Here is a 25622-nt window from a genome sequence, read left to right as displayed (position 1 = left end):
TTGTAAAATATAATAGTTTTTACTCTGCTGTATACTACTCTTTACAACTTTACAAATAACAGGAAAGTACTATGCTGTCATCTGCGTCACACTCTATTTGTAATATTTTTTTAAGTTTTTCCTTACTTCATAAAGCTAACTTTTTCTTTCTGCTGCTACATAAATTATCTGAGTAAAAACATTTTATTATTTAAAATGTCCTGTCACATGTTCCTGTAATCCAGTCTTGCATTTAAAGCTCTCCCAGGTTAGATGGCATAAACTTAATCATTGGTTGATTGACACAGAGATACTTCCTTTTTTTTTTTCAAGAACAGCCATCTATAAAACAATTCCTTAACTCTTCAATCCCAAGCCTAACCAGAATTCTATAGCAAAACTATATTCTGCAGTATCATCACATTAAACATTTTTTATATCAATAATTGAGGTCAGTATGAACCACTTCTGTTAAATTCCTGTCCAGGCTAGTATTTCAACCTTATAGTTTAGGATTCTGTCTCTTTCAGATGCACTGTGAAAATGATACAGCCATAAAAAAATGTAACTAAGGAGCTCTCTACTTATGTGAATTCTATCACTTAGGCATCCTGTGTATTAAGTCTTGCATAGACCTTTGTTTCCCTTCATATTGTGATCTTTTTCCATCCTGTTGTTGTAGTAACTCTAGATGAAGTAGTATCTTTTGATCTAAAGAGTAATTATTTTTTCTCGAAATTATCTTTTTCATCCTACTCAACAGAAAGATTAAATACTTGTCTATCAACTGCTACATCCACTTGATCAAAACGCCTTCTTTATCTATATAACTCTCCTAGAGAATTACGAGGCCTTCTACCTTCACGTAGTTAGGCTATTAGTGTCTCTCGTAAAGAAAACAGATTTGGTTGTCAGTTTTGATGTTGAGTAAATTTTGGGGTTTTTACTATTTGGCTTGCTGGGATTACATTGGTTTCAGTTCTACTATTCTATCTGAAACTGAGTTTTAGTGTATTATTGCTAATATTGTCTGTCATCCATGAAGAACCTATGTTTCTGCACTAGGGACATCTATTATCATGAGTATTGTTGTGGAAGTTTTCTCCTCTGGTTGATGAACTAGTATTTGAATTCATATAAGTTGTGCTGAAAGTTGCATACCAGTGGTAATTTCTTTTCAATCCATTTTTTGAAACTGCACTCCTTGTGTTGGATGCCTTTTTTATAATGCTGTGATAATCGTCCAGCTTCTTGGAACAAAGTCTCTAGAACATATGTGGAAGATAAGATCCAAGATAGCTCTCTGATATAGTTCAAGATATAATCTAATAAATTTCTGTGTGGCAGATGACTAAATACTTTAGATAGTCATCAATAGACTGCATTTTCTTAAAGAAAATTGTCAACATTGTCAGTAAAAAAGGGAACCTAATATATTTTTGCCACTTTGAAAAGTATGAAAATGATGGTTTTGTGCATTTTAATATTGATAAAAAATGAATGTTAAACAGAAAATTAAAAAAACCCAATCAACTAAGAATGCCTACATCTTAATTTCCTAGCTTCTTATCCAACAACATGGAATCATGTTATATGTACTTTAATATAATGGATACAATATCTGTAACACCTTTGTTAAAAAATATTCCAGATTAAATGATTAAATCCCAAATAGTTATTGCAAAATGTATTATCTTCTACATATACAGATGGGACATAACTTGTCAGGTATAATCTAGAGGACAATGACATCAATAAAAAACTGACTCAAATTAAGATCATCACTGCAAATAATGGGTCTAGGCCATAAGTTCAGAGATATATGGGCAACTCTTGTTTACCTAATAGCACAATACTGTAACTGTGGGTTAAATTTTTAGGTGAAAGTAATTAAATATGACTTAAGTCACTTATATCTCTTTTTTTAAATAGTTCAGCATATCAGATCAAATCTCTGCAAAACTTAAGCTTTTTTCTAGTATAACAAAGTTGAAAGTTTATGAACGTTTGAAACTTTATGTTAGTTAAATGAATGCATTTACTAAAGCTGCTTTTGCTGTTTTGTTTTTCCAGTACTGAAAAGGTATTTGAATGTTACAGAAAGGGCCTAGGCAAAAGCATAAGAATTAAAACTTAAAATTTTTATTAATGTCTTCATCCTTTAAAAAAAAAAAAAAGCACATGTGTGTTCCACAGCTTTCCTTGTGACATATTTCATGAAATTCTGCATAAATACTTGCTGTAAAGTTCCTGGAAAATGCTGATGTTTTCTGAAGATTTATCAATTTCATCAATATTTCTAGGTCAAGGAGAAGATTTACAATCTATTATGACAAAGCCTTTACACAATTCCACACTTTTTTCCACTGAGAAGTGAGATGAGATTCTCACTGTAAAGGAACTAGTGGTAACCATCCTGATTTTCCTTTTATGGATTTAGCAGAGTTAATGGCATATTTTACACTAAAAGACACAGAGAAACATTTGAAATTCCATGATCCAGAATCAAAATTACATTTTTATTAATGTTACTGTCTGTTAGAGTGTAAAGTCTTTGTCATTTTAAAATAAAATTGCACCTGGATAGCAATTGAAAGTTATTTAAACTTTCAGAGCTTGATCCTATGCTTCCTGCAGTTGAAAATAAATTTTCTGATGACAGTAATAATACAAGAAAAGAAATTTTATATTTTCAGAAATGACCAGATAGACATTGCTATGTATTACTTGTATATTACTTATATAAACTTGTATTTCTTAAATATATGCCACTGCTTTTGTAATGCTAAGTTCATATGTAACATCTTTATATGGAAGAAGAAAATTTTTCAAAAACTTGTAGAGTTATATTTAGGCTATGTGACAGATTGTGGCTTAGTACCCTTCAAAACTGTGGACTCTTGATCAACCAGGGCTGATTTAGCCCTTTTTGTCAAAGCACTAGCAAAAAAAGTGTTTATTACACTGGTTCTTCCTTTCCCCTGAACATGGAGTCATTCAAGTAATACTTCAAGCAGACAAAATCTCCATGTACATTTTCTGTTATTAAATATACTATCAGTGATATCTTAATAACTCATGAAATGTACTGGTCACAGATCTAATTAAAAAAATGTTATAAGGGAAGAACATAAAAAATAGAGATAACTACACAAAATTGTCTGAATCCTAATATGTAAATCAACATTTTGGTACAAAAAGTATGGAATTTCAATTTGAAACAAAATGAAATTCTTTTATTCTTCTGAGTTCTGCTCAGATAGAATTAAAATTTCACAGGAATTATTACCTGCATGAAAGTTCATCTAAATAGTGAAAAATCTGGCATAGCAGCTTATCTTCTGCCACCTTTAAAGGTGGAAATTTCATTAAGTTTTAGAGGATCATTGTTTGTAACTTTGTCAAATGTAAACAAGTTGTCAATTTATGTTCAGACTTATCTACAGTCTAAACAAATTTGAAAGCACAGAATTATCTCTTCACCCCAAGACTACTGATAGTGTTTGTATACCCCATTATGAGGTAGTAAAGCACACAGAATTGTCATACTTTTTTCTAGCTGATGTAATTCCTCCATCCCTTTAAATGAGGAGGTAGATCAAAATTGAGGTAGATCTTTTCTTAAACGTTCACAAGAAATCACGGGACATAGTTCTTTGTGGAAAACCTGAGATGGAATAACATGTTTAATAGCTGTTTCACTGATGCAATCTTTGTTGCCTTAGAAGATGTAGCTCATCTATGCTTTCTATTTTCACATTCTCTAAAGCGTGATGTCTCTTAAGAATAATTTTAGCTTGCAGACTTTTCAAAGTACTATTTACTGTATGAAAAATAAATATGTAGAACTGGTGTAATTATTCAAAACTATTAAACCTTTTAGTCTATCAAAATGCCCTTTGTAGAATACGGTGAGTTTTGGATGCTTTTACAGAACATTAAATATCAAATCATATTTTAAAGTATAAGCTAGGGCCAGCATTAAGACTTACTGTCTTCAAAAGCAGGGGCAAAATTCTCATTAACTGTAATATTGAATGATTAGAGGATAACATAGGAGACTTGGAGTTAACTTCCATGTGCCATCTACATGTTCCCCACCACTCTGATGTCCTCAGTTAATTTTTATCATCATGAGAGATGAGGTTAATTTATACGAAGTAACAGCTAAAACTTTGAAATTTTGGTGTCTTTTGTAGGTTTGTGTCACAACCTGAGTGTTATTTAAACATCTATTTTTTCATATTTAGTACTGGATAATACTCTAGAGGCCTATTTAAAACAGCTAATGTTCCCTTTGGCACTGAAATCCACTTACCTTAACTGACTTCTGTTCTACTTCAACCTGATTCTCAGAGCCACAATGGTAATATTCATTTCAATGCCCCAACAGGCACTTAGTATTCATCAAATATTTGATTTACATTTCTAATAAGGCTTCTGGAATGCAGAAACATGAAACCCATACTCTGCCATGATTCTAACTACTGTCTCTTTCATTAACACTGTGAATTATTTCTCCAAAATAATTAAAATCTGTAATTGAATATACTAGAATAATTTTTGAAAATTAGCTTCATTATTCCAGTGCTTCTATTTAGAAAGATCATATAATTTATAATAACAGAATAAGCAAATATTAATTTACTCTCAGCATACTTTTTTATAGTTACCTTTCAAGGAAATATATATATTTGGAATGCGTGTTTTGTACTCCTGAATTCTATTGGGAAAAAAAAAACCCCACATCCCTCAGAATGGTTTCAACATTTAATAGGTGTGTTCTCCCATTTAGAAATTTGGTTTTATTATATGCACACTTATTATTATTCTTTACCTGACCTAACTGTTGTGTAATCAGCCATAGCAAAACTGAATGTTCAAATGAAGCATGAATACTATATGGAGAATTACTTATACGCCAGAAATCACTATGCTATGTATAGAAAACCAGTAATGCAACTGCAACAACAAGAAGTTAAACTTCCTAGGGTTAAAAATCTCTGGCATATCCATAGTTTTGGAAGCATACTGCTGCTTTGTAGACAATTTCCAGGTTTCATCAGTGACTTCCTGTATGAGAAACTAGGGAGGTTTGCGATTCATCAAAAGCATGACCAGAAGGTCTGTTAACTGCCATAAACATCTGAACAGCATTTTTAGCTACTACAGCAACATATTGAGCTATGGGGCTGAATGACATTTTGACCATTATGAACAGAATTGGGAAGTGAAGAGAGCAGAAAAACTAGGCTAAGAGAAAACTTGAACTGGAAAATTTGTAGGATAAAGTACTGGAGTGAAGGGAAAGATCAGGAGATCAGTGCAATAATAAAAAGACAGTTATCTCAGTAACTTGAAAAAATTTAAAAAAATCTTCCAGTTGTGAGTCTTCAACTTCTCCAAAGATCCCAGTCAGTTATTTGGCATGACACCAAATGATTCCCACTAGTAATATTTATATCTAAATTCTCTGAGTTTGAACTGATTTGGTGTGGATAAACATAGGACATGCTCTTATGTCTAATTCTAGTTACATAGAGGACTTGCAGGCAAGTGGCTTGCAGGTAAGTGGCTTCCAGGATGGCAACAAGCTGCACCTAGAAAAAAATGGCTCATAAACTACTCTATGGCACATTTCTCTTGTGATGCACCTGACAATTCTCAATCATGACTTATATCAATTCCTGTATTTGTTTCAGTCTGGTTTATATAAGCATTAGTTTGAACCTGTAAAATCTTAAATGTCTTGTGTGTGTGTTACTTCAGTAGTTGCTTTTTCTACATAATGGAGAATAGTTTATAGCACTGCAGGGCTAGCTCTTGAATCAGGACAATACCTTCACATTGGCAAATGTGCAGAACCTGGACTAATGCCTTGTTGAGAGATGCAACTAATTAGTCCAGATTTAACACAAATCCCACCATCGTTCTGGTAGTTGAGCTGATATTGCCTCACGATAATATGTCAGCTTACTAATTCATTCAGAGCTCTCTCATTCCACTGATCCCTAAGTGGACTGGGTCAGCTACACCCTCAGAGGGCTCCCTTTTTTTGGAGACCTTATGATAAGGAAGCTCTTAGACTCTTATCACACTTCATAGAATCATGGAATCACAGAATCAAAGAATGATAGGGTTAGAATGGACCTTTAGAGATAACCCAGTCCAACTTCCCTGCAGAAGCAGGTCAACCTAGATCAGATCACATAGGAACATGTCCAGACAGGTCTTGAAGACCTCTGGGCAGTGTGTGCCACTGCTCCGTCACCTTCAAAGTAAAATACTTTTATATTTAAATGGAACTTTTTGTGTTCCAGCTTCATTCCATTATCCCTTGTCCTGTTGCTAGATACCATAGAAAAAAAAAAGGGATGCTCCAACATCCTGACACCCACCACTTAGATATTTGTAAATATTAATAAGATTCTCCCTCAGTCTCCTCTAGACTAAACAGCCCCAGTTCCTGCAGCCTTTCCTTGTATGAAAGATGTTCCACTCCCCTGATCATCTTTGTGGCCCTGTGCTGGACTCTCTCCAACATTTCCCTCTCCCTCTTGAGCTGAGGAGTCCAGAACTGGACACAGGACTCCAGATGAGGCCTCATCAGGGCAGAGTACAGGAGAAGAACCTCCCTTGACCTGCTGGCCACACTTTTCTTGATGCATCCCAGGATGCCATTGGCCTTCTTGGCCATGAGGGCACATTGCTGGCTCATGGTCGGCTTATTATCAATCAGGACTCCCAGGTCTCTCTCTGCAGAGCTGCTCTTCAGCAGTTCAACCCCCAGCCTGTACTGCTGCATGGGGTTGTTCCTTCCCAGATGCAGGACTCTGCACTTGTCCTTGTTGAACCTCATGAGGTTCCTCTCTGCCCAACTGTCAAAGATGGTTGAGATCCCACTGAATGGCAGCACAGCCTTCTGGGGAATCAGTTAGTCCTCCTAGTTTGGTTCATTAGCGAACTTTCTGAGAATACACTCAATCCTCTCATCCAGGTCATTGATGAAGATGTTGAACAAGACTGGCCCCAGAATCGATCCCTGTGGAACCTCACTGGCCACAGGCCTCCAACTCGATTCTGTGCCATTGATCATCGCCCTCTGGGTTCTGTTATTCAACCAGTTCTCAATCCACCTCATTGTCCTCACTCATCCACACCACACTGCCTGAGCTTTCTGATGAGGACATTATGGGAGACAGAGTCAAAAGCCGTATTGAAATCAAGGTAGATGACATCTGCTGCTCTCTCCTCACCTAGCGAGCCAGTTATGCACTCATAGAAGGCTATTAGGTTGGTCAAACTGGATTTCTCCTTGGTGAATCCATGTTGACTCCCTCTGATAACCATCTTTTCCTTCATATGTTTAGTGACAACATCGAGGATGAGTTGTTCCATGACCTTTCTAGGGATGGAGGTGAGGCTGACTGGCCTGTAGTTTCCTGGATTGTCCTTTCTGCCCTTTTTGAAGACTGCAGTGACATTGGCCTTTCTGCAGTCCTCAAGCACCTTGTCTGTTCACCATAATTGTTTAAAATTGATGGAGAGAGGCTTAGCAATCACATCAGCCAGCTCCCTCAGCACTCTAGAACGCGTCCCATTAGGACTCATTGACTTATGAGAGTTAAGCTCGGCCAACAGTTCTTTAACTTCTTCCTCTTCCACCCAAGGCAAGTCCTCTGCTGTCCAGGCCATCCTACTATCCTTGCCGGACTGGGCTTCCCGAGAGTCAGCCTTGGCCGTAAAAACTGAGGCAAAGAAGGCTCTCAATACTTTGGCCTTCTCTGTATGTTCAGACACCAGGGCACCCTCTATGCTTAGTAACAGGCCCACATTCCGCCTCGTCATCCTTCTGCTGCTGATGTACTTGAAAAATGCCTTATTACTGTCCTTAACTTCCCTGGCTAAATGTAATTCTAGAAGGGCTCTAGCCTTCCTAGTTGCACCCCTGCATGCCCTGGCAATGTTCCTATACTCTTCCCAAGAAGCCAGCCCCTGTTTCCACCTCTCATAGATGGCTGTTTTCTGCCTGAATTGTTCCAGCAGATCCTTGCTCATCCATGGAGGCCTCCTATCTCCTTTTACTCCTTTCTTGCGTGTTGGGACACACTGATCTTGGGCTTAGAGGAAATGGTGCTTGAAGATTGACCAGCTCTCTTGGGCACTTCTGTCTTCTAGAATCTTATCCTATGAGATCCATCCAAGCAGGTCTTTGAAGAGGCCAAAGTTGGCTCACCTGAAATCCAGGGTCACGGTCCTGCTTTGTCCTGCCTCTTCCACACAGGATCTTGAACTCTACCATCTCATGATCACTGCTCCTGGTGTCTCTCCTCACTTCCCCTCCACTCCCTGTGCTCCAAGAACCCCTGGATTACCCCAATTGGCACAGCTGCGAATAAACAAACCTTGCCTCCACCATGTGCCCCACCGATAAAAGTTTCACTTCAAAGTTTCACTTCAAAGAACTGACAAAAGTGTCCAAGATTGTTTCCTTATTCTTAATTCTGTTTCCATACTCAGTCTGGAAACATTTTCTGTTCTTCATTTCATGTCAGATGCATATTTGCTCTCCCAGATTCCTGAGTTTTCCATTCTTCTCTGTCTCACTGACTCTGGCTCGTGGTTCTTGAGACACAGAGTCTAATCCTGATAGATGTATAGGCTCTGTGCAGGGAATATTATTCATCACTGCTTCCAGCTTTCATGTTTTGGCTTGATCATTGTGAAGCAGATGAATGCTAAGGCAGTGAGCAATGCAAAGGGTCAGCTACTGGATCAGACATCTTACACAGAGGTGTCCTTTATAATATCGTTCCCAAACCCAGCATCAGGAAAAGCGATATCAGATTTTATTTTTTTTTAAATCTAAAGACAATTATTTCCTGTAGTAGCAATATGAGAGGAAAGGAGTAGAATCTGTTCAATTCTCACTTATTTCAGCCTATTTTGAATCACTGGTTGATATTTTGTCACCTAACCTTGCTGGGTCTCATATTTGGCTCTGGCAAACTATATGAAAATGTTGCAGACTGCAGCATAGGAAGGACAAATGAAAGCAACTTAGTGCTTAGTGAATATTACTGTCTTCATCTGATCTTGTTCCACACACTTTACCATACTGAATAGTGATTATTATTAATAAGTGAGATTTTAATAGATCTTATAAAAATATCGTTACATGTAAAGATTGCTAATCTAGCCCCAAAATTACAACAGCTGTGTATAAACACTTTTTAAATGAAAGGAATACTGGAGTTCAGTCAGCTGAGGCTGTGTGTGCACTCGGGGCAGAAAATAGCTTCTATTGTTATCCCATTATTTCAAGAAAAGAGATTATTGAGTAACCTAAGAATTCGTGGAGCTATTTAGCACTTTCACTGTTCATGCCAAAGAGAATCACACATTTACTGCTAATGAACAGAATGCAGCTTTATGACTTTGAATATTTTCCCTGAGATTATTTCTTTTACTACTAAATCATTGGCAGAACCCCTCCTGTTGGTTTTAATGAGGAAGGATTGGACCTTTAATAAGCATCATAGTCACATAAGCTTGGGGTTTGTTTTTTTAGCATCGTGCTTCTTAAGTGTTTTTAGTTACTGCCTGCAGTGTATACAGCTGTGAACTTGGATAATAAATAAGGATTATTTCTATGAAGAAACCTTTGGCAGCAATTTTTGCTTTGCTGAGGTAAGCTGTTAGTCATCTGCCACCAAAGGGTAATCAGCTAGATTTTAAATATTGCTGTGTCTTTCTACTTTTACTGTACTTTTGTTTAGTCAATAAATACATGTTCAGCCTATTTCCAAAGCCTAGTAATCAGTATAGATGCAAGATACATTGCTGAAAAGAAGTAAACCAACAACAGCTCATTGTAAAGCTTTTGGTGGTTCTCAGAAAAGGTTGAGCTCACTTGGAAATTAGTAGAAGGTGGTAAAGCTTCATTATAAAAACATCACAACCAAAAAAAAAAAGTGTTGACAGGTGGTAAAGTGCGTTCTCAAGCCTGAATAAACTTATTCACTGAGAGCAAAAGTGAAGCCAGAGAAACTGCACTCCCTGAAACTAAGGGTGAATTTGAGCTTGAGTACCCTGCAGGCAAGCACAATTCAGATTAAAGAGCCTAAATTTAAGCTTCTAAATCCATATTTAGGAATTTGCCTCATTTTCAGAACTGTTTAGTACCAAGTCAAAGAGAGTGTCTGGTGTAATAAAGTAAATATGGAGATGAGAGGAATCTTATTTTCTACTCTTGCTTGTTATGAAATAAGTCATAGCCGCAAATCTTTACCATCCTAACTCTTCCTCCTGAATCCTCAAATAAAAAATGCTGAAAAAGTCTAAGAAAAAAATGTAACAAAAGATACTGTGTAAATCGAATTGTTTGTGGAGTAAATATAAAATTCAATAGCCTGATATGGCTAAAAATCCAAAAGATATATCCTGGTTTACAGGTAGAGAGTAAGGAAATTAGCTGTTTGGATACTTATCCAGCCAAAAAGTTATTGTTTGCATTACAGGAAAACTGGATGTGTACTATACGCAGTCTTTGGATTTATTGCAAAAATACAACAAATAAAAAGCTATGGTTTTGTCATATCTAAAGAAATTCTTCTGATAAATAAAGAACATGGTGAGTCATCAGGTATTTTTCTGCACCTCTGACATGTTTTGTCCATTATATGGAGTTAGAGAAGGAAGTGTGCATTATGCAGATGATACTTGGTTCAAATCTGGTTTGAATAAACCTCAACTTGGTATTTTAACTTGTAATGTCTTTTTAGCTGACAGCAAAAGACTGGGATGCATAATACTGCTTCACTTGAATAAAGCAATCCTTGCTTAAAAAGACTTAATTCCTTGGAATAGTCAAGATCGTATCTGTTGCCATGTAGCAAAGGCATTCTCTTTTCCACGTAGTTCAGTAAAAGGAAATTTCAGCTAAAAAAAAGGTAAAAATAAAGACAAAATAAAAATTGCTGTTCCACACAACAGTCAGATTCAATTATATAGTTATAACAGATGTGAAACTGGGAGCACTTTCAGGACCATGAATAAAACTATCAAGAATAACTGCTTGAAGATTCCACTTCCAAGATGTCAGTCTTGTCATTTTGTAAGGTAGGTATGGATGCTAGCAGATGTTCACATATTGATTTTCCCCACTGTTTTTTCAATGATGCATGAGTATGTATGTCATATGACATACTAAGGGATGGAATTTAAGGTTTCAATTAGATTATAACTTTTACTTTATGACACTTTTCTTTCCAGATAATGCTAGTTTTTAGGAGAGAACTGTCCTTCAGCTCTTTGGACTATATTCAGTCATTGGCTGTATTTCAACAATACATCAAATGAATTGTGTAGTCTGATCACAGAAGATTAATTTATTAAGAGAGTGTGCACAACATTGTTCATTTTGCATATCCCCATTTGTTCTTTTTCATCTTTGGGATGTAGTTAGATAACAGTAGGGCAAACTTAATTTGAAAACTTACAGTTTTGCAAAAAAATATGTAAAGGAACTATCCTAATGTTATGAAGTGTTGTGGAGAATCCAGCAACATAAATAATTCTGACACATAGCAGTAGACTGAGGAAAATGGAAGCACCTAAAAACCTGGAAAATGTATTGAAAACAGGCAGTGCTTAGCTGACATGGATAGCAGAAGAACATAAAAAACGATTAGTTTACAGAGAGATCTGGGAAAGCAGGGCACAAAAACAAAGCTACAGAAGCTTGCCCAGTTCTCTTACTGTCTTACTGGGCATCCTGAATAATTGTTTCACGTTTTTGTTTCTTCCCAACACTCAGTTTTGGCTACTCCTGACCTGATGTTACAACATGGTTGTTGAGAGGAAAACAAGATTTGGACAGTAAATTCCCCTGTGAAGAGCACTATCCTGTGTGCTTATGCAACATCTGGCACAATAGAGGTAGTATCTCTGTGAGTGACTGAAGGCATTACTTTAATACAAATATCAATATTTTAATCATCTGCCTTATCTGTTACCTCACAATTATTTAGAATAATTTGGACATTTGTTTCCTTTGCACATTTAAAATGGTCCCAGGGAGACTTCAGTGCATTGAGGTTTAGGGATTATGTGGACTTGATTATTCAAATTCCCTGCACCTGTGGGGGTTTCTTTTGGTATTGCATGTTTCAAACTGAATGTTCACTAAATACAATGAATTTAAAACATGGAAAAAAATTGAATTAAATGAAAACGTTAGAATTGCATCTAAGTTTATAATCAGCATGATGTGGGGGGTGGAAATGAATGTGGAACCCAGCTGAACAGTGTGTTGGCATAAGAACTCTTGACTTACAGCTGTTCCTTTGTTCTTTTTTGTTAGTTTTACATCATTTTTTTTCTAGAAAACCTTACTTTGCATGAAAGACAAATTGATACAAGAAAATTGTTTAGCTTTCTGCATCATAATTTAAGCAGAGTGAATTGAAATCTCTTACAGTTGCATAGCATTCTGATGGAGTGGGCAGTTTACCCTAACAGGTCATTTCTGTCTAACATGAAAAACTGTTCTTTTCTGAAATGTAAAAGTCAGTTTAGACAGAAATATTTTTACTCTCTAGTAAGGCTATCATGTCTTTAACACCAGAGTTATTGAGACAAAAGAAAAAAATAAAAATCCATTGCAAGACCCATACATGGAAATTGCCTGCAACCTCTCTAGACATTTTGAAATAATGAGACAGAGTGAAGGACTCTGGTAAGCATTCCTGGCATACTACTGCAGGTAGTTCTGAGGTCCTCATAAGGCCTGGTTTCAGCTGTTGCTTTTTCCACAGAGTAATTGGTGAGAAAGGTCACTACTCACTTTTCCTGTGAGAGCCTAGAATAATCAGGTTAGAAGAGAGCTCAGATCTCTGGTTCCACCTCCTGCTGAAGGAAAGTTTAAGGTCACACCAAAGTGTTCATCAGTTAATCTAATACTATCTTGAAAATCTGTAGGAATGGAAACCACACAATGTTTCTGGACAGGCAAGTGATTTCCTCCTTAACTGCTCTCACTGTCAATAAGTTTTTCCTTCTATTGAGTCAAAAAACTTTGATTTTTAGCCTGGGACACAGTATTTCAAGTTTCAGTGATTTACTTAACATGAAAACATTCCAATCTGTGTTTCCAGTCTCTTAGATTAGTCTCATAATCGTGATATAGGCTGATTGGGTGTGTTGGACTGCATTACCTGATGACATTGTTCTGCTGGGCAGTTGCTATACTAGAGAGATATATCTAGGGGCTGCAAAAGTCTAGTCTTGCTGCTAGGGGAGAGGGGGATTAGGAAGAAGTAATTTAGTTTCTGGTCTGTACTGTAATAACTATGATGCATTTAATGTTAAATAGTCACTAGATAAAACACATGAACTGAAAAATAACCCAGGTTTCTTGCCACCTACAGGAGTATCTTGTTTACTGCATTAAAATGTCATGTCATGTTCCGGGATCTTGTTTTTTTCCACAGTTTCATCTAATGAAGCTTGACTATTTCTTTGTTGTGGCTCTATGTCTTAATAGGATAGGAAAGGTTTCATAACCTATATAGCCAGGTGGTGAGAGACCTATTCAAACACGTGAGCTTTGAATCTCCTCTCCCTAAGGTGGTTTAGCCAATGTTTTTGCATCAATGCTTCGATTGCTTGAAAAGAAAGTACTTTAACTAAGCCCTCTCCTTGACATCTTACTGAAAGTGCCATATTCGTAGATATGTGTCAAACCATGCTCACAGGAGAGCCATTGACTGGCTCCATCATGAGAGAAGTTTATTCCCTGACAAGTTTGTGAATTCAGTTTAGGTTTAGATATTTAAGTCAGCCTTCATTAGCTTTAATGGCCATGGTGTTAGATGTCTTTCCTACCAAGATCTGTCCTCAGGTTCTTCAAGTTGAAAGGAGAACAGAAAATGCAATAACAAAAAAATCTCTAGTTTCTCAGATTGTTACTACTGTTTTTGTTTCTTCCTTTGCACCCTTGCCTGCTCATTTGTTGCAGAAATTGCAACAAGCAAGGTGCAGAACTGGAATGGTGGAAGGCTTAGTCTCATGGTTCATATGACTGTGTGCCACTGCGGGGGACTGGGTTCCTCTCCTATCTTCACCTATCTGCTCTAATGGGGTCATCAACATATTTCTTTGATCAGTTATCACAGATTTATTTTCTGTTTATGGACATGCATAAAAGTTCATGTGTAAAGTCCAAATTAATGTGGACTGTGTTTAAATGTGTGCACTGCTACATAAATTCCAACTTTCCCCCTTAGAACTTGTAGTTGTATCAAAGCAAGCACCCAAATTAGTGAATATTTAGAAAAATGGCCTTCGTCTTTCTGTGCTTCAATTATATGATTCTTAGAGGTTTTGGGAGGATAGATTAATTATAGTGAGAGCTGAGAGCACCACAAAAAAGCTGAGAACACCACAAAAAAGTCTATGAAGAAATTGGTAATTTCATATTCAGTGCAGGGTTTTGATGATGTGTGCTAAACAAGGTCTGGAATCAAGTACAGAAGGATGAAGAGAAAAAGAAAAACTGAATAGCTCCCATTTCTGTTCGTGTCTGTTTTATACATGGAATAAGTGCTGTAAGGGGGAAAAAATGCAACATTAGTTCTCATATTTTAGAACTTCTGAGTTCTTGAATCTGTAAATTTAATATTTCTGTAGCATGAGATTAAAGAAAACACACAGCAGAAATGGCCCAAAAGAATGCTCTTCCATGAGGACATCTCATAAATTTCATTTAAGCAAGATATAAGAGATTGTGCAAATTTTTATGTACAAAGAGCTCTTATTATTGTTGTTGTTAGTGTCGGAAATGAAGCTGCTTGTTATCAGTAAACTTCTCAGCAGCTGCCAAGCCTTGTCCATCTACACGGTGCTGTGTACAAGTACGTATAGGGGTAGTAAATAAACTTGGAAGGAATCTAATATTCCTGAGCTGACATGATGGAACCATCTTTTTGTGAAATGGAATTGAAGTGTGGGATTCAGATACATGAGAGCTTAATATTTAATCTTTATGATTAGAGGTACAGTCTTTACTGCCCTCACCTGTACTCTCATTATTTAAGCCTCCTGTGTGAATTGCAATCCTCTTTGAAATGAAAAGGCAAAGGAAGCCTCAGTTTTTAATTTCTGCCTGTCAGTCACTCAAGCAGAATTGATGACCCATTCACAGGGATTGCTAAAGCTACACAGGCAAGAACCCATTTGACAGGTAAAGGAAAACTCTCTTTTTGTTTGGTACCTTCGTAGCTGTAATTAACATTTCTATTTTGTTCTAATTATAGCTTTTTGTATCTTAGCCATTATGCTAATAGTGTTGTTCAGTAGCATGTGAGATTGCATTCATTATCACTAGTGAATTAAACCTTTATTAAAGAAAAATTCCCCCAGGCCTCATTCTGAAGTTAAGTAATTATTCATTTGGTTTTATCCTGGCAATTAGCTTATATACTGTAGCACTCATGATTGAGTTTCTATACCTCCCCAGATGAGATTAACCCACCATGGTAAATAAATGTCTTACAGCTCCCAACATGGTTTTTTAAGTGCATTATTATATAGTAAAAAAAGAAAAAAAAAAGCCTCATCATTCATTACAATAACTTTGGAGTTCCTAGCAGACAATACAATCAGAAGGAGATTGTACTGGACATTTGGGGCTCTGTGGAGCAACTGTAATAACAAAGAAGTTTATGAAGCCCTCCTACTGAGCAGTTAATTCTTTCTTCAACTGCAATGACTTCCTTGGATAGCATGCTTCATAACTGAGATATGCACTGTACTCAGACATACTTGCATTATAAGTCAAGCCCTCTTAGAGCTTTCAGACATAAATAAATTTACTGGGTTATATAGCCTAGCCCTCAGTCATGAAAGGTGAAAAGAAATCAAGGAAAATTTTGTTTGACCTTCCCTACATATTAATAGTTTGTGAATTCATCAGAAGTGCTATTGAATTCAACAATACTTCCCTAAAGAAGGATTAAGTTTAATGTCTATTTTGCCATCAGAACATGGAGGTGTGGGGAAATCAGGGATTTACCAACAGTCACACAAGAAATTGTGTCTAGAAATGGATTCTGACTGTGGTTCCCATGTGGCCTAATCATATGTTTTACTTGTGTTAAGTTTTATCTCATATCTGTTTTTAGCACACATTCAGTTTAGAAATCTCTTACAAAATATGAGTCAAATGTATTTGAAGTCTTTTTTTACTGATCCAATTTATCTTACACTCCTCTATAGGGAGAGACAACCATTATCCTGCCTTTAATTACAGCTAGAGTTTTTAGAAATATTTTTAAATGAAGACACCCTAACAGCATTAAATGAATCAGTCAAATATCCTTGATTCCATACAAGACTTCAGTAATGGCTCATATATAATCATTGCATAAGGTAAAACTTAACTTGTTACCACGTTAATCAATGGCCTGAGAGTTTTGTCTCAATAATTAATTTTGAATTTGACCTTGAATTTGGGTAGCTGCTATGTACAAAATGCAGAAATTACATCCACTGTGTTTTGAACCCAGTAAATTTGCACAGATAGGAAAAAATAGTATACATTGATTTTTGATAAGCACCATTTAATCTCTTGTATATTCTGGCAATATCTACCATATACCCATAAGATCTAGATACAACCTTAAACACCCCCACTTTCCATTCCACATGTAAGCTGCATGACATTAACTTTGCCTCAATATCAAACATGTGAAGCACAGCTGACATAAAATAAATAAAAGAAAAATAATTTTGAAAATTGACACATCATTATCCCAATTGGGGAAGAAAACAGAGAAAAAGGGAAACACAGTGCTACTCCTCTCCTTTAATGTGTGTCATGAAAGTATTTCCTTCAGATTCTCAAAGATTTTCTGCCTCACTTACTTTACTATCAACAGAAGTTGTATGCCTAAATGTATTTGAGTTCATGAGTGTCAACTCCATGTAGATGAAGGAAGGTAGGATAAAAGTCTGAATAGAATTCAAGGTCATAAGAAAATATTAAATTATGTATTATATGTGGAACTATAGCTTACAGTAGATGCTATACAAGCTCTTGATATATTAAAGAGGTTCCTTGATTAATACTCATATGGAGATTTAAAGTAATATGTGATATATATGACATATTATTGCACTGTACTATATCTCATTAATCTAGTAAATTTGAATTGTGCAATGTAAAACTTTCACACAGAAGTCACCCTTCTCCAAATGTACTCTATAGACCATTGCATCCAATGAGAGCTCAGTAGCAGTATGGTACAGTGATCAGGGAGGTTCACCTTTCAAGCTTTGCTCTTAACCACTTTGTGGAGTAGCAGTTGCATCACTATGGGAAGTTCTCATCAATAAAAAGGAAACTGCAGGAAAATGAATGCTAACTGCTATTAAGGAGGAAAGGGAGGAGTAAACTTGGAATACGTCTGAAAAATAATCCTGTCAGATTGCATTAAGAGGGCTTCCATGTTTAATCATGTGTCATTTGCTTTGCACCTTTTGTGCTTATTAGTTTTTTTTCCATGACAGCAAAGTCAGTCTTGGTTCCTATCCCTTCTGCATTATTAGAAATGAGGTTTTAATGATAATGAAAATCTGGAAGACCAAGTTCTTTTTTCACTCGTTTCTATAAAAATGAAATGCTACCTGTTACCTGACCATTCAGTGTTGGGTTGCCAGTAGTTAATGCCATGCCTCAGGACACCCATTGCAGTTGTGCAAAAAAGTGTCCTCCATATACGACTTATCCAGAGTATGACAGTCCTTTTAATCATGGCCCTACAAAGTTCTCGAAAAAAGAAAGTGGAAAAAAGTAGACAGAAAGAAAACTAAAACTCCAGAATTTTTCACTGCTGAAATTGTGTTGTGTTGACTCCTACCATGATTTTTGTCCCTGAAAGAATGGGAGACATAATCCTGCATTATAAATTGAAGAAAGATATAAAAAAAATTAATGACATAAGTGATATTCCCCTGTCCTTTGATGGTGGGACATCAGACCAGTTAAGGCAGGCTGTGAGCTGTTAGGTAGAGCCTGCCAATTCTTTGATTCTGTTTCCAGACACTTTTGCCTCTACCAATAAGTCCACTAGCTGCTGTGTATGCTATAGTAGCTCATTTAGTTAACATTAATTTTCTGGTTTTTGTAGGGGAAAAAAAGCATTCCTGTTTATTATTTTGAAAATTAGTTTCTTAATGAAATGCTAAATCTCTTTTAATTTTGTCATAGCTGTACTCAGTGTAAACAGGAAACATTTGAATATGAAAGTAGAAGATATTTCACTGAGAGAATTTTGGAGCTGCCTGTTTGAATACTCTGCTTTTTATGATAATATTACTGAAGTGATGCTAGGAGCCTGTAACAGGAGTGAAGAAGGTTTGGATGGAGTGGTTTAGTGCATCTAGTACACAAACCAACAGTGAAACTTGTGCAAAGTATTTGAAATTGTTAGTATCATTGAAGAACTGCAAAAAACACCCAATTGGAGAGGAAAGGACATGTAAAGATGTTCAAGGCTTTCTGATTTAATTGGTTGGTTAGCAGCATATTTCTCTGAGAGAACTTTCTCTATTAAAGTATGCAAATTTATCAGCCTCATATTAGATCAAGATCTAATGAAGTTGGTAAACAGTCCAACTGTAGCTTGTTTGTTGCTTTGCATTACTGTCCTCAGTTGTGATCATAACAATATATACAATCATGTCAACAGTCTTTCATTTTAAATTAGTACAAGAAATTTCTTGCTAAAAGGATATATTGTTGATTTGCTGTTAGACTCCAAGTTTTTGAAGTGGCAAACTGTAGTTAACTATAGAGGTTATTTAGGGAAACAGGCCTTGCTCTGTAGGGACAGGTCCCCAGTGCTGTTGCCTTAATGAAATATGATCATCTGGAGGAAATCTTCCAGATATTCCATCAAAAAGGTGCTTAAAAATACATTTATTAATAGCCTTTAGGAAAATATGATCTTCACATCTAAGTCACAACGATCCTGTGAAATTTTCAGAAAATAAACTCTTGTCAAATGCTTGCTTGAGTAGTCAACATTACAAACACCTTTGAAAACTTGCAAGATTGTTTCATCTCCATTTGTCTTTTAAGTTTCATGCATTTATTCCCACTGCAAATGCAAAAAGAGTATTAGGAAAGTTTTAGTAAATTATCAACACTACTCTTTATAGAGTTTAAAAGGTGCTTATGATTTCTGCTGAGACATGATGGAAACTAATCTGCAAGACGGAGATCACAACATGCTCTGCATATGAGCTGAAGGGAACATTTTAATGACTGATACCTGTTTTTTTCCAGATTCTCTTGAAAGGAACTGGGCAGAAATGATACCATTCTTGAGGCTTGCTGAAGCACAATTGACTTCCATTGTCATAATGAACTAACTAAGATTGTCTGTATTGAGGCTGCGGATAGATTTCCCAAAGAAACACAGATAAAAATAATTTAAAATCAGGACAAGCTCTGCTTTATTCTTTCCGAAGTCAGGTGAAGTAAAACCTTAGAAGATTGAGAACCAGGAATGGAAAACTTCCAAATAACTCTGCCATGGGCAAATATTTAGTAATGTTAAAGTATTTTTAAATACTTTTTTGTTATATTATTTCAGGAGGTTGCAGGGTCAAAAATAGAATTTTCAGCAGGTCAAAATATCAAAACATGTTTAAAATCACTTTAACATATTAGTGTTTTTATTGCACATATCACAGTCATGGCTTACTGCCAGTCAGACGCATTCTGCTTGTTTTATTTATGCATTGAGGTCAATGAGATTCCAAACCAGGATTACTCATTTGTCCCTAACAAACTTAGATTTGCCAGTGAGATGACCTATAGTGTCAAAAACAAAGATCTTGAGTCTGTGCTATAGGGATTAAAGGAGTTGCTAGTATAATTGCCATGACAACATCTTTGGGGTAGACCTACACTCCAGTTTGTATAAAGAGAGATTATAACACGAATATTGCTAACGGTATGTAATGCTGTTATTGGCATTTTAATGACCTTTCCATTTCTGGAACATAACTTGTGGTTATGAATGGTCAAGCATCTCATACCGCCTGACTGTGGTGCCAAGTTGCAAGCTCAAAGTGACTTTGAATCCTTTGGTGATACCTGTTTGTTTGTCTTTTTTACATGGGTAATCTTTGTTGCAAGATTAGACTACAAAATTATTCAATTTGTATTTCCTACACAACAGAAAATACAAATTTTAGATCACTTTTGTAATTCCCAGTCCTGGAGTTTGTAATTCCCTAACACCTGAGTTGGATGTTATGACCACAAAGACTTGTATTTACATAGTTTCTGTCTGAATATCATCAATATTATAGTTTAAAGTGTTTTATTTTTACTATTTACCCAAAGAAGGTCTATGACTTCACTTTCAGTGCTGAGTTAATGTAAAATATATATTAGTCTGAAAGAGATAAATTATTTAATGTAGTTTCATAGCTATAGCCTTTGTCATATTCAGAGGCTTGTTATTTTCCATCCAATTGTATAACCAATTCTCCCCATAATCCTCAGCTTTTAAGAATAAGGTTTCCATGGTAATCTTAGATTTTGTAAATGCTTATCATTTCTCTAAATGGATAGCTTAAATAAATAAGAGATCAGCTATCTTGTCAGAATATACTTTATCAGTATAAAAGCCAGAATATACCTCTGTTATAAAAATAGAATAGTTTGTTCTATCATAATAAGTTCACAATCTGCAGAATCATGACCCTACTGATAGTGTTAACAAAAGCTTTCTCCTTAATTATCTGCATTGCATTCAGCTGCTGTTTCCCTCCTAAACTCAATTATAATTCTAATAGCAGCTGTGCTGCCATTGTTTGTTGCAATTCGTTTTAAAGAAATTTGATTGGATGACATTGGTCTTTTTGACTAAATGTGCAAGGTTCAAAGTATCCACTGCCACTAATAGCCCTCATCTCATCTCAAGATTATACTAATTATTAACATAATTACATATTATATATTATAGAGCTATTATGTATTATTTCTAAATGATAGTTCTCCACCAAAGATGTTGAACAAAAGAATATATATAGTTTTATTGTCTTGACACATATTTCAGTGTTGGTGAAGATATACTTATGATTACTCTCTGATTCTGTATTAGCCAACAGATGAAGTATCTTTCCAGTACACCAAAAATTTACTAGAGTATTCAGGAGTCTCTATTGCTTTCGATTATTCAACTCTTCATTTATTATTTCTTCTGTACATCTATGTCTGCAATGAATGTGATAAAAAAATGCTTTTACAGGAACAAAAATGTCCACTGATGTATTCAAATTTTGTTATCTTATTGTACTTCAGATCTTAGTATCAATGTAATAATTACAACAGTTAGTAAAATTATACTTCATGATTATCATTTATATCATTGTAAAAACTATCTCATCTCTAGTGAAATATAAGAATTTATATAATGGGATATTTCAGGTCATTTATACAAGAGTAGACAAAAAAGAAATGAAGAAATTAGAATCCTGGCATCGTGGAATCGTTTAAGTTAGAAGAGAACTTTAAGATCATTGAGTACAGCCATTAATTGAATACTACCAAGTCCACTACAAAACCTAAGCATCTCAATTACAAGTATTTTAAGTACCTCCAGAGACGGTGACTCAATCACTTCTCTGGGAAGCCTGTTCCAACACTTGACAACCCTTTTGATGAAGACATTTTTCCTAATATTCAGTTCTAACCTTCCCTGTCATAACTTGAAGCCATTTCCTCTTGTTCTAACACCTGTTGTTTGGGAGAAGAGCTTGACCCCCACCTTACCACAAGCTCCTTTCAAGTTGTTTGAGAGAATGATAAGGTCTCTCCTCAGTCTTCTCTTCTCCAGGATAAACAAAGCTTCATGGCCTTTCTTTGAACATGCTCCAGCAGCTTTTATGTGTGGAGCTAGTTCTATTGGCTTTATATTGATACTACAAATAAAATTTTGTTTCAGGGTAACTCATATGTCACAGGAAATAAATCACAATTAAAAAAATCTTTGGAAATAAAGTGACTTGAAGTGTCAGTTTTATTTCAAGGACGATGGAAGCCTGAGTTTGGTTTGGGCCTATCTAACGCAAAGGCAAGGCCATAATTTCTGCAGCCTTGTCATGGAAATGATGATAAAGGTCACCTGCATATATGTGGAGCACCAAAGTCTTGATGTCTGTTGAAAACTGGAGAGTGTTAGTGCATTAAACAATGATGGCAGTTTTGTACTTTGTTCTTTCAAATATTGCGTTACAAAAAAACCCCAAACAACCCCAAACTGGAGTTGCAGTCAAGTGATCTATAGTTTGCACATCAGCTGCACTACATATGCAAATGGGTCTCTACATATATACATAGTGTACCAATTGCACAATCATGTACATACTTGTAAGAAATTGTTGCAAGAATTTCAGAGTTTATGGCAAAAGAGATTGCAGTCAAGACTTTTCCATTTTTTGGAAGCTAGAAGGTACACAGCAAATGATGATGAGAATTGCAGTGAGAGAATGGTTACATAGTTAGAGTATTTGAAAATTGCCCACAGCAGCTCCACAGATTTTCTTTTTGCTGATAGTTAATTTATGTAAAAGTGTTTTCAGAGGTGTTCAGTATTTTTGGATGGGATCTTGATGACTGATATGCAGAAATGCTGAAGATTAAGAGTTACAATTGGTGTTTAGATTTCTGCTGCAGCTTGAAGTTTGTGTTTAAAGCACATAAAATGTTAGTAGAATGCCAAACACTCTAAAAATGAGATCCAAGTTGCTTAAGAGTGGGAATCCATGATTCATGGATACTCTCATCCTTAATATGTTTTGGTCAAATGTTAAAATGTATATTCATGGCTAGTGATGGGCATAGTCTGATTGAAGAAATTTCATAAGCACCTGTATGCTGGAAATAAAGTGCTTTAGCACTTTTCAGGAAACTATGAAGCTCCTTCATGCATTTTTGGTTATCTATTTGGCTATCCTGATCCTACGTGCATTACCACCTAAGCAGTAAAATGGCCATAATAAATTCCTTTCCTCCCTTAGGTTGTTTCAAAGGTAAATTTGTTAATGTATCTGAATTTCTGGTACTGTTGTGATGAGACTCATGAAGAAGCTTATGAGGAAATTACTATATGGTAATCAAGTCCTGGGATAACACCTGAAAAAGGAGAAAACAAAATACCAACTAGCTGCTAGTGAGGTGAACACCATCAGCTTGGTATAGTGAAGGAGACACAGCTATGTGGATTGTGAAGTTAAGTACTTTATCATTATGAATGTGCTAGAAGAATTCTAATGCTGAAGTAGAACTTGTTCTTGCAACCTTAGTAATGATATTGGAACACAGTTCTTTTGTATGTAATATTCTATAAAGTTTTGAATGTCAGTCATTTGGGAAAATACATATATTTAAATTTTAGGTCTACCACTTATTATGAATAGAGTCTTCCTAAACTGGAGGCAGTACAAGCTTTATTGGACATCAGACTGTCATATATCTATATTAGGGGAATGATGAACAGATTTTTTCTTTATTCAGGGTTGGCTACCAAATACTTACAATTGAAATCTTCTGGAAAACAAATATGAATCTGGATAATGGGACAAGTCTGCCATGTTGATGAAAATAAATGTAAAGTTTATTCTAACAGAGCTTCAGAAACACAATCAATTTAGGGGAGTATTGTATATCTGTTCCAACTATCTCATTTAAGTAATATAAAAATGTATTTTAGAGTTATGAATGTTATTTCACACAGAACCCAAGCTTTAATCATGGTGTAAGATTTGAACAGTAATTTCATAAGAAGAAAAACACCACATTTTTAGTCTGAAAACTATACTATTCCCATCTCTTTTCATTTTTTTACAATGTTCTTCGTATCTGCATATCTGGACTGGGCTTGCCAAATTCTGAAAATTTCCTTAGATTTCTGCACCAGTGTTGTCAGGTATTTATTTTTCTGGAGTCCTTCAACCTGTGAATGTATTTCTAAATAGAGAAGACAACAAACATGTGAGCTTCATGGTCATTTTAGTGTTATTTCTGCCTTTTGCCATTGTCGTGGTTTGGCCCAGCTAGCACAACAGCACCACGACAGTTTCTCTCTCGATGCCCCCATTCACCCCCACCCTCGTTAAGATGGCGGAGGACCCAGCGAAATGGGAGTAAAAAGATAAGCAAGATTGTTGTGGATTGAGACAAGGGCAGGGAGGGCTCACTGCCAATTATGGTTCTGGGCAAAACAGACTCCAGTACTCGACTTAGAGAAGAAAGTAGGAAAGTTTATTCTACAAGAAACAGAACAGAATAAAAGCAAAAAGGGAGTAGGATGATGAGAAAATTACAACCAGCACTTTAAGATCTCCCTCCCCATCCCTCCTTTCTTCCCGGGCCCAGCTCACTGCTCCCGATATCTCTACCTCCTCCCCCCCCCGCAACAGCTCAGGGGGGCAGGGAATGGGGGATGTGGTCAGTCTCTCACAGATGGGCTTTACCGCTTCTGTCTTCTCAGATGAGGATGACTCCTGGCATTCTTCCCCTGCTCCAACACGGGGTTCCTCCCCCGGAACACAGTCCTTAACAAACTTCTCTGGTGTGGGTTGTTCCCAGCAGCTGCGGCTTCTGCCGATACAGGTTCCCTCTCTCGGGACACAGTCCTTGGTGAATATCTCTGACGTGGATTCTTCACCGCGGTTGCAGTTTCTGCAGTTGCAAGGTCCCTCTCTCGGGACAAGGCCTCTTCTGGGCATAAGTTTAATGAGCTGCTTTGTTGTGGGTTCCTCCCCACAGTTGCAGCTGTGGATATTGGGTCCCTTCCTAGGGACAGGGCCTGCTCCGGCCATAGTGATAAAGGGCCCCTCCTTCGGGACAAGGCCTCCTCCGGCCAAAATCACTGTCCCTGGCTCGGGGCCTTTAATGAAGTGAATCGCTGCCCCTGGTCCGGGGTCAGCTTTAGCAAAATGAGTCTTTGCCCCTGATGCGGGCTCATTATCAAAATGAGTCTCTCCCGCTGATGTGGGGTCTTTAAAGAAATGAAAATAAATCTCAGCTTCACCAGTTCTCTCCATAGAATGCAGGGGAGTCTCTGCTACAGTACATCTCCTCCCTTTCATCACTGACCTTGGAGTCTGCATGGTTGTTCCTCTCACCGTTCCTACTCCTTGCACCACCACCAGCCAGAAGAAGAGAAGAAGGGGCAGAAGAAGGAAAGAAGATGGAGGAAGACACCTCCCCTTCCGGCTTCTTCTTAAAAAGTGATCGTGGAGGCGTCTAATTGGCTCAGCCCCAGAAGTGAGCCTTTTCTGAGCTGGGGAGAGTTGTGAGCAACTTCTTGCAGGAGCCATCTTTGCAGCCCCTTCCCCCATACCAGAAAAGGCTGTCATGTCAAACCATGACAGCCATGTGGATGAGGAAGAGCTGTTGGTTGTACCATACTACTCCACTTTGAAGCAAAAGCTTTTAAAGATCTTTTGTCTCATAGATGAACATTTTAAATCAATTTTAAATTAACTGAGGATTGTGTTTGGTTCCACAGATTGTTTACATTTTTGTTTGAAAAACTGAAATGGAGGAGAGCAAAATA

General features: G+C 36.6%; 1 protein-coding gene across 1 annotated transcript in view; it reads left to right on the top strand.

The window, feature by feature from the left end:
- The window catches only part of IQCM (IQ motif containing M), a 139858-nt gene that overhangs the window by 57462 nt on the left and 56774 nt on the right, over positions 1 to 25622 (top strand). Inside the window, 1 exon segment of the mRNA XM_061993183.1 lies at positions 5388 to 5393. Coding sequence (XP_061849167.1) covers positions 5388 to 5393 — 6 coding nt within the window.

This window comes from Colius striatus, chromosome 3, assembly GCF_028858725.1.
Source record: "Colius striatus isolate bColStr4 chromosome 3, bColStr4.1.hap1, whole genome shotgun sequence".
Taxonomy (NCBI): Eukaryota; Metazoa; Chordata; class Aves; order Coliiformes; family Coliidae; genus Colius; species Colius striatus.
The sequence above is the reverse complement of the archived record's forward strand: the minus strand, read 5'-3'. Positions and strand labels throughout refer to the sequence as shown.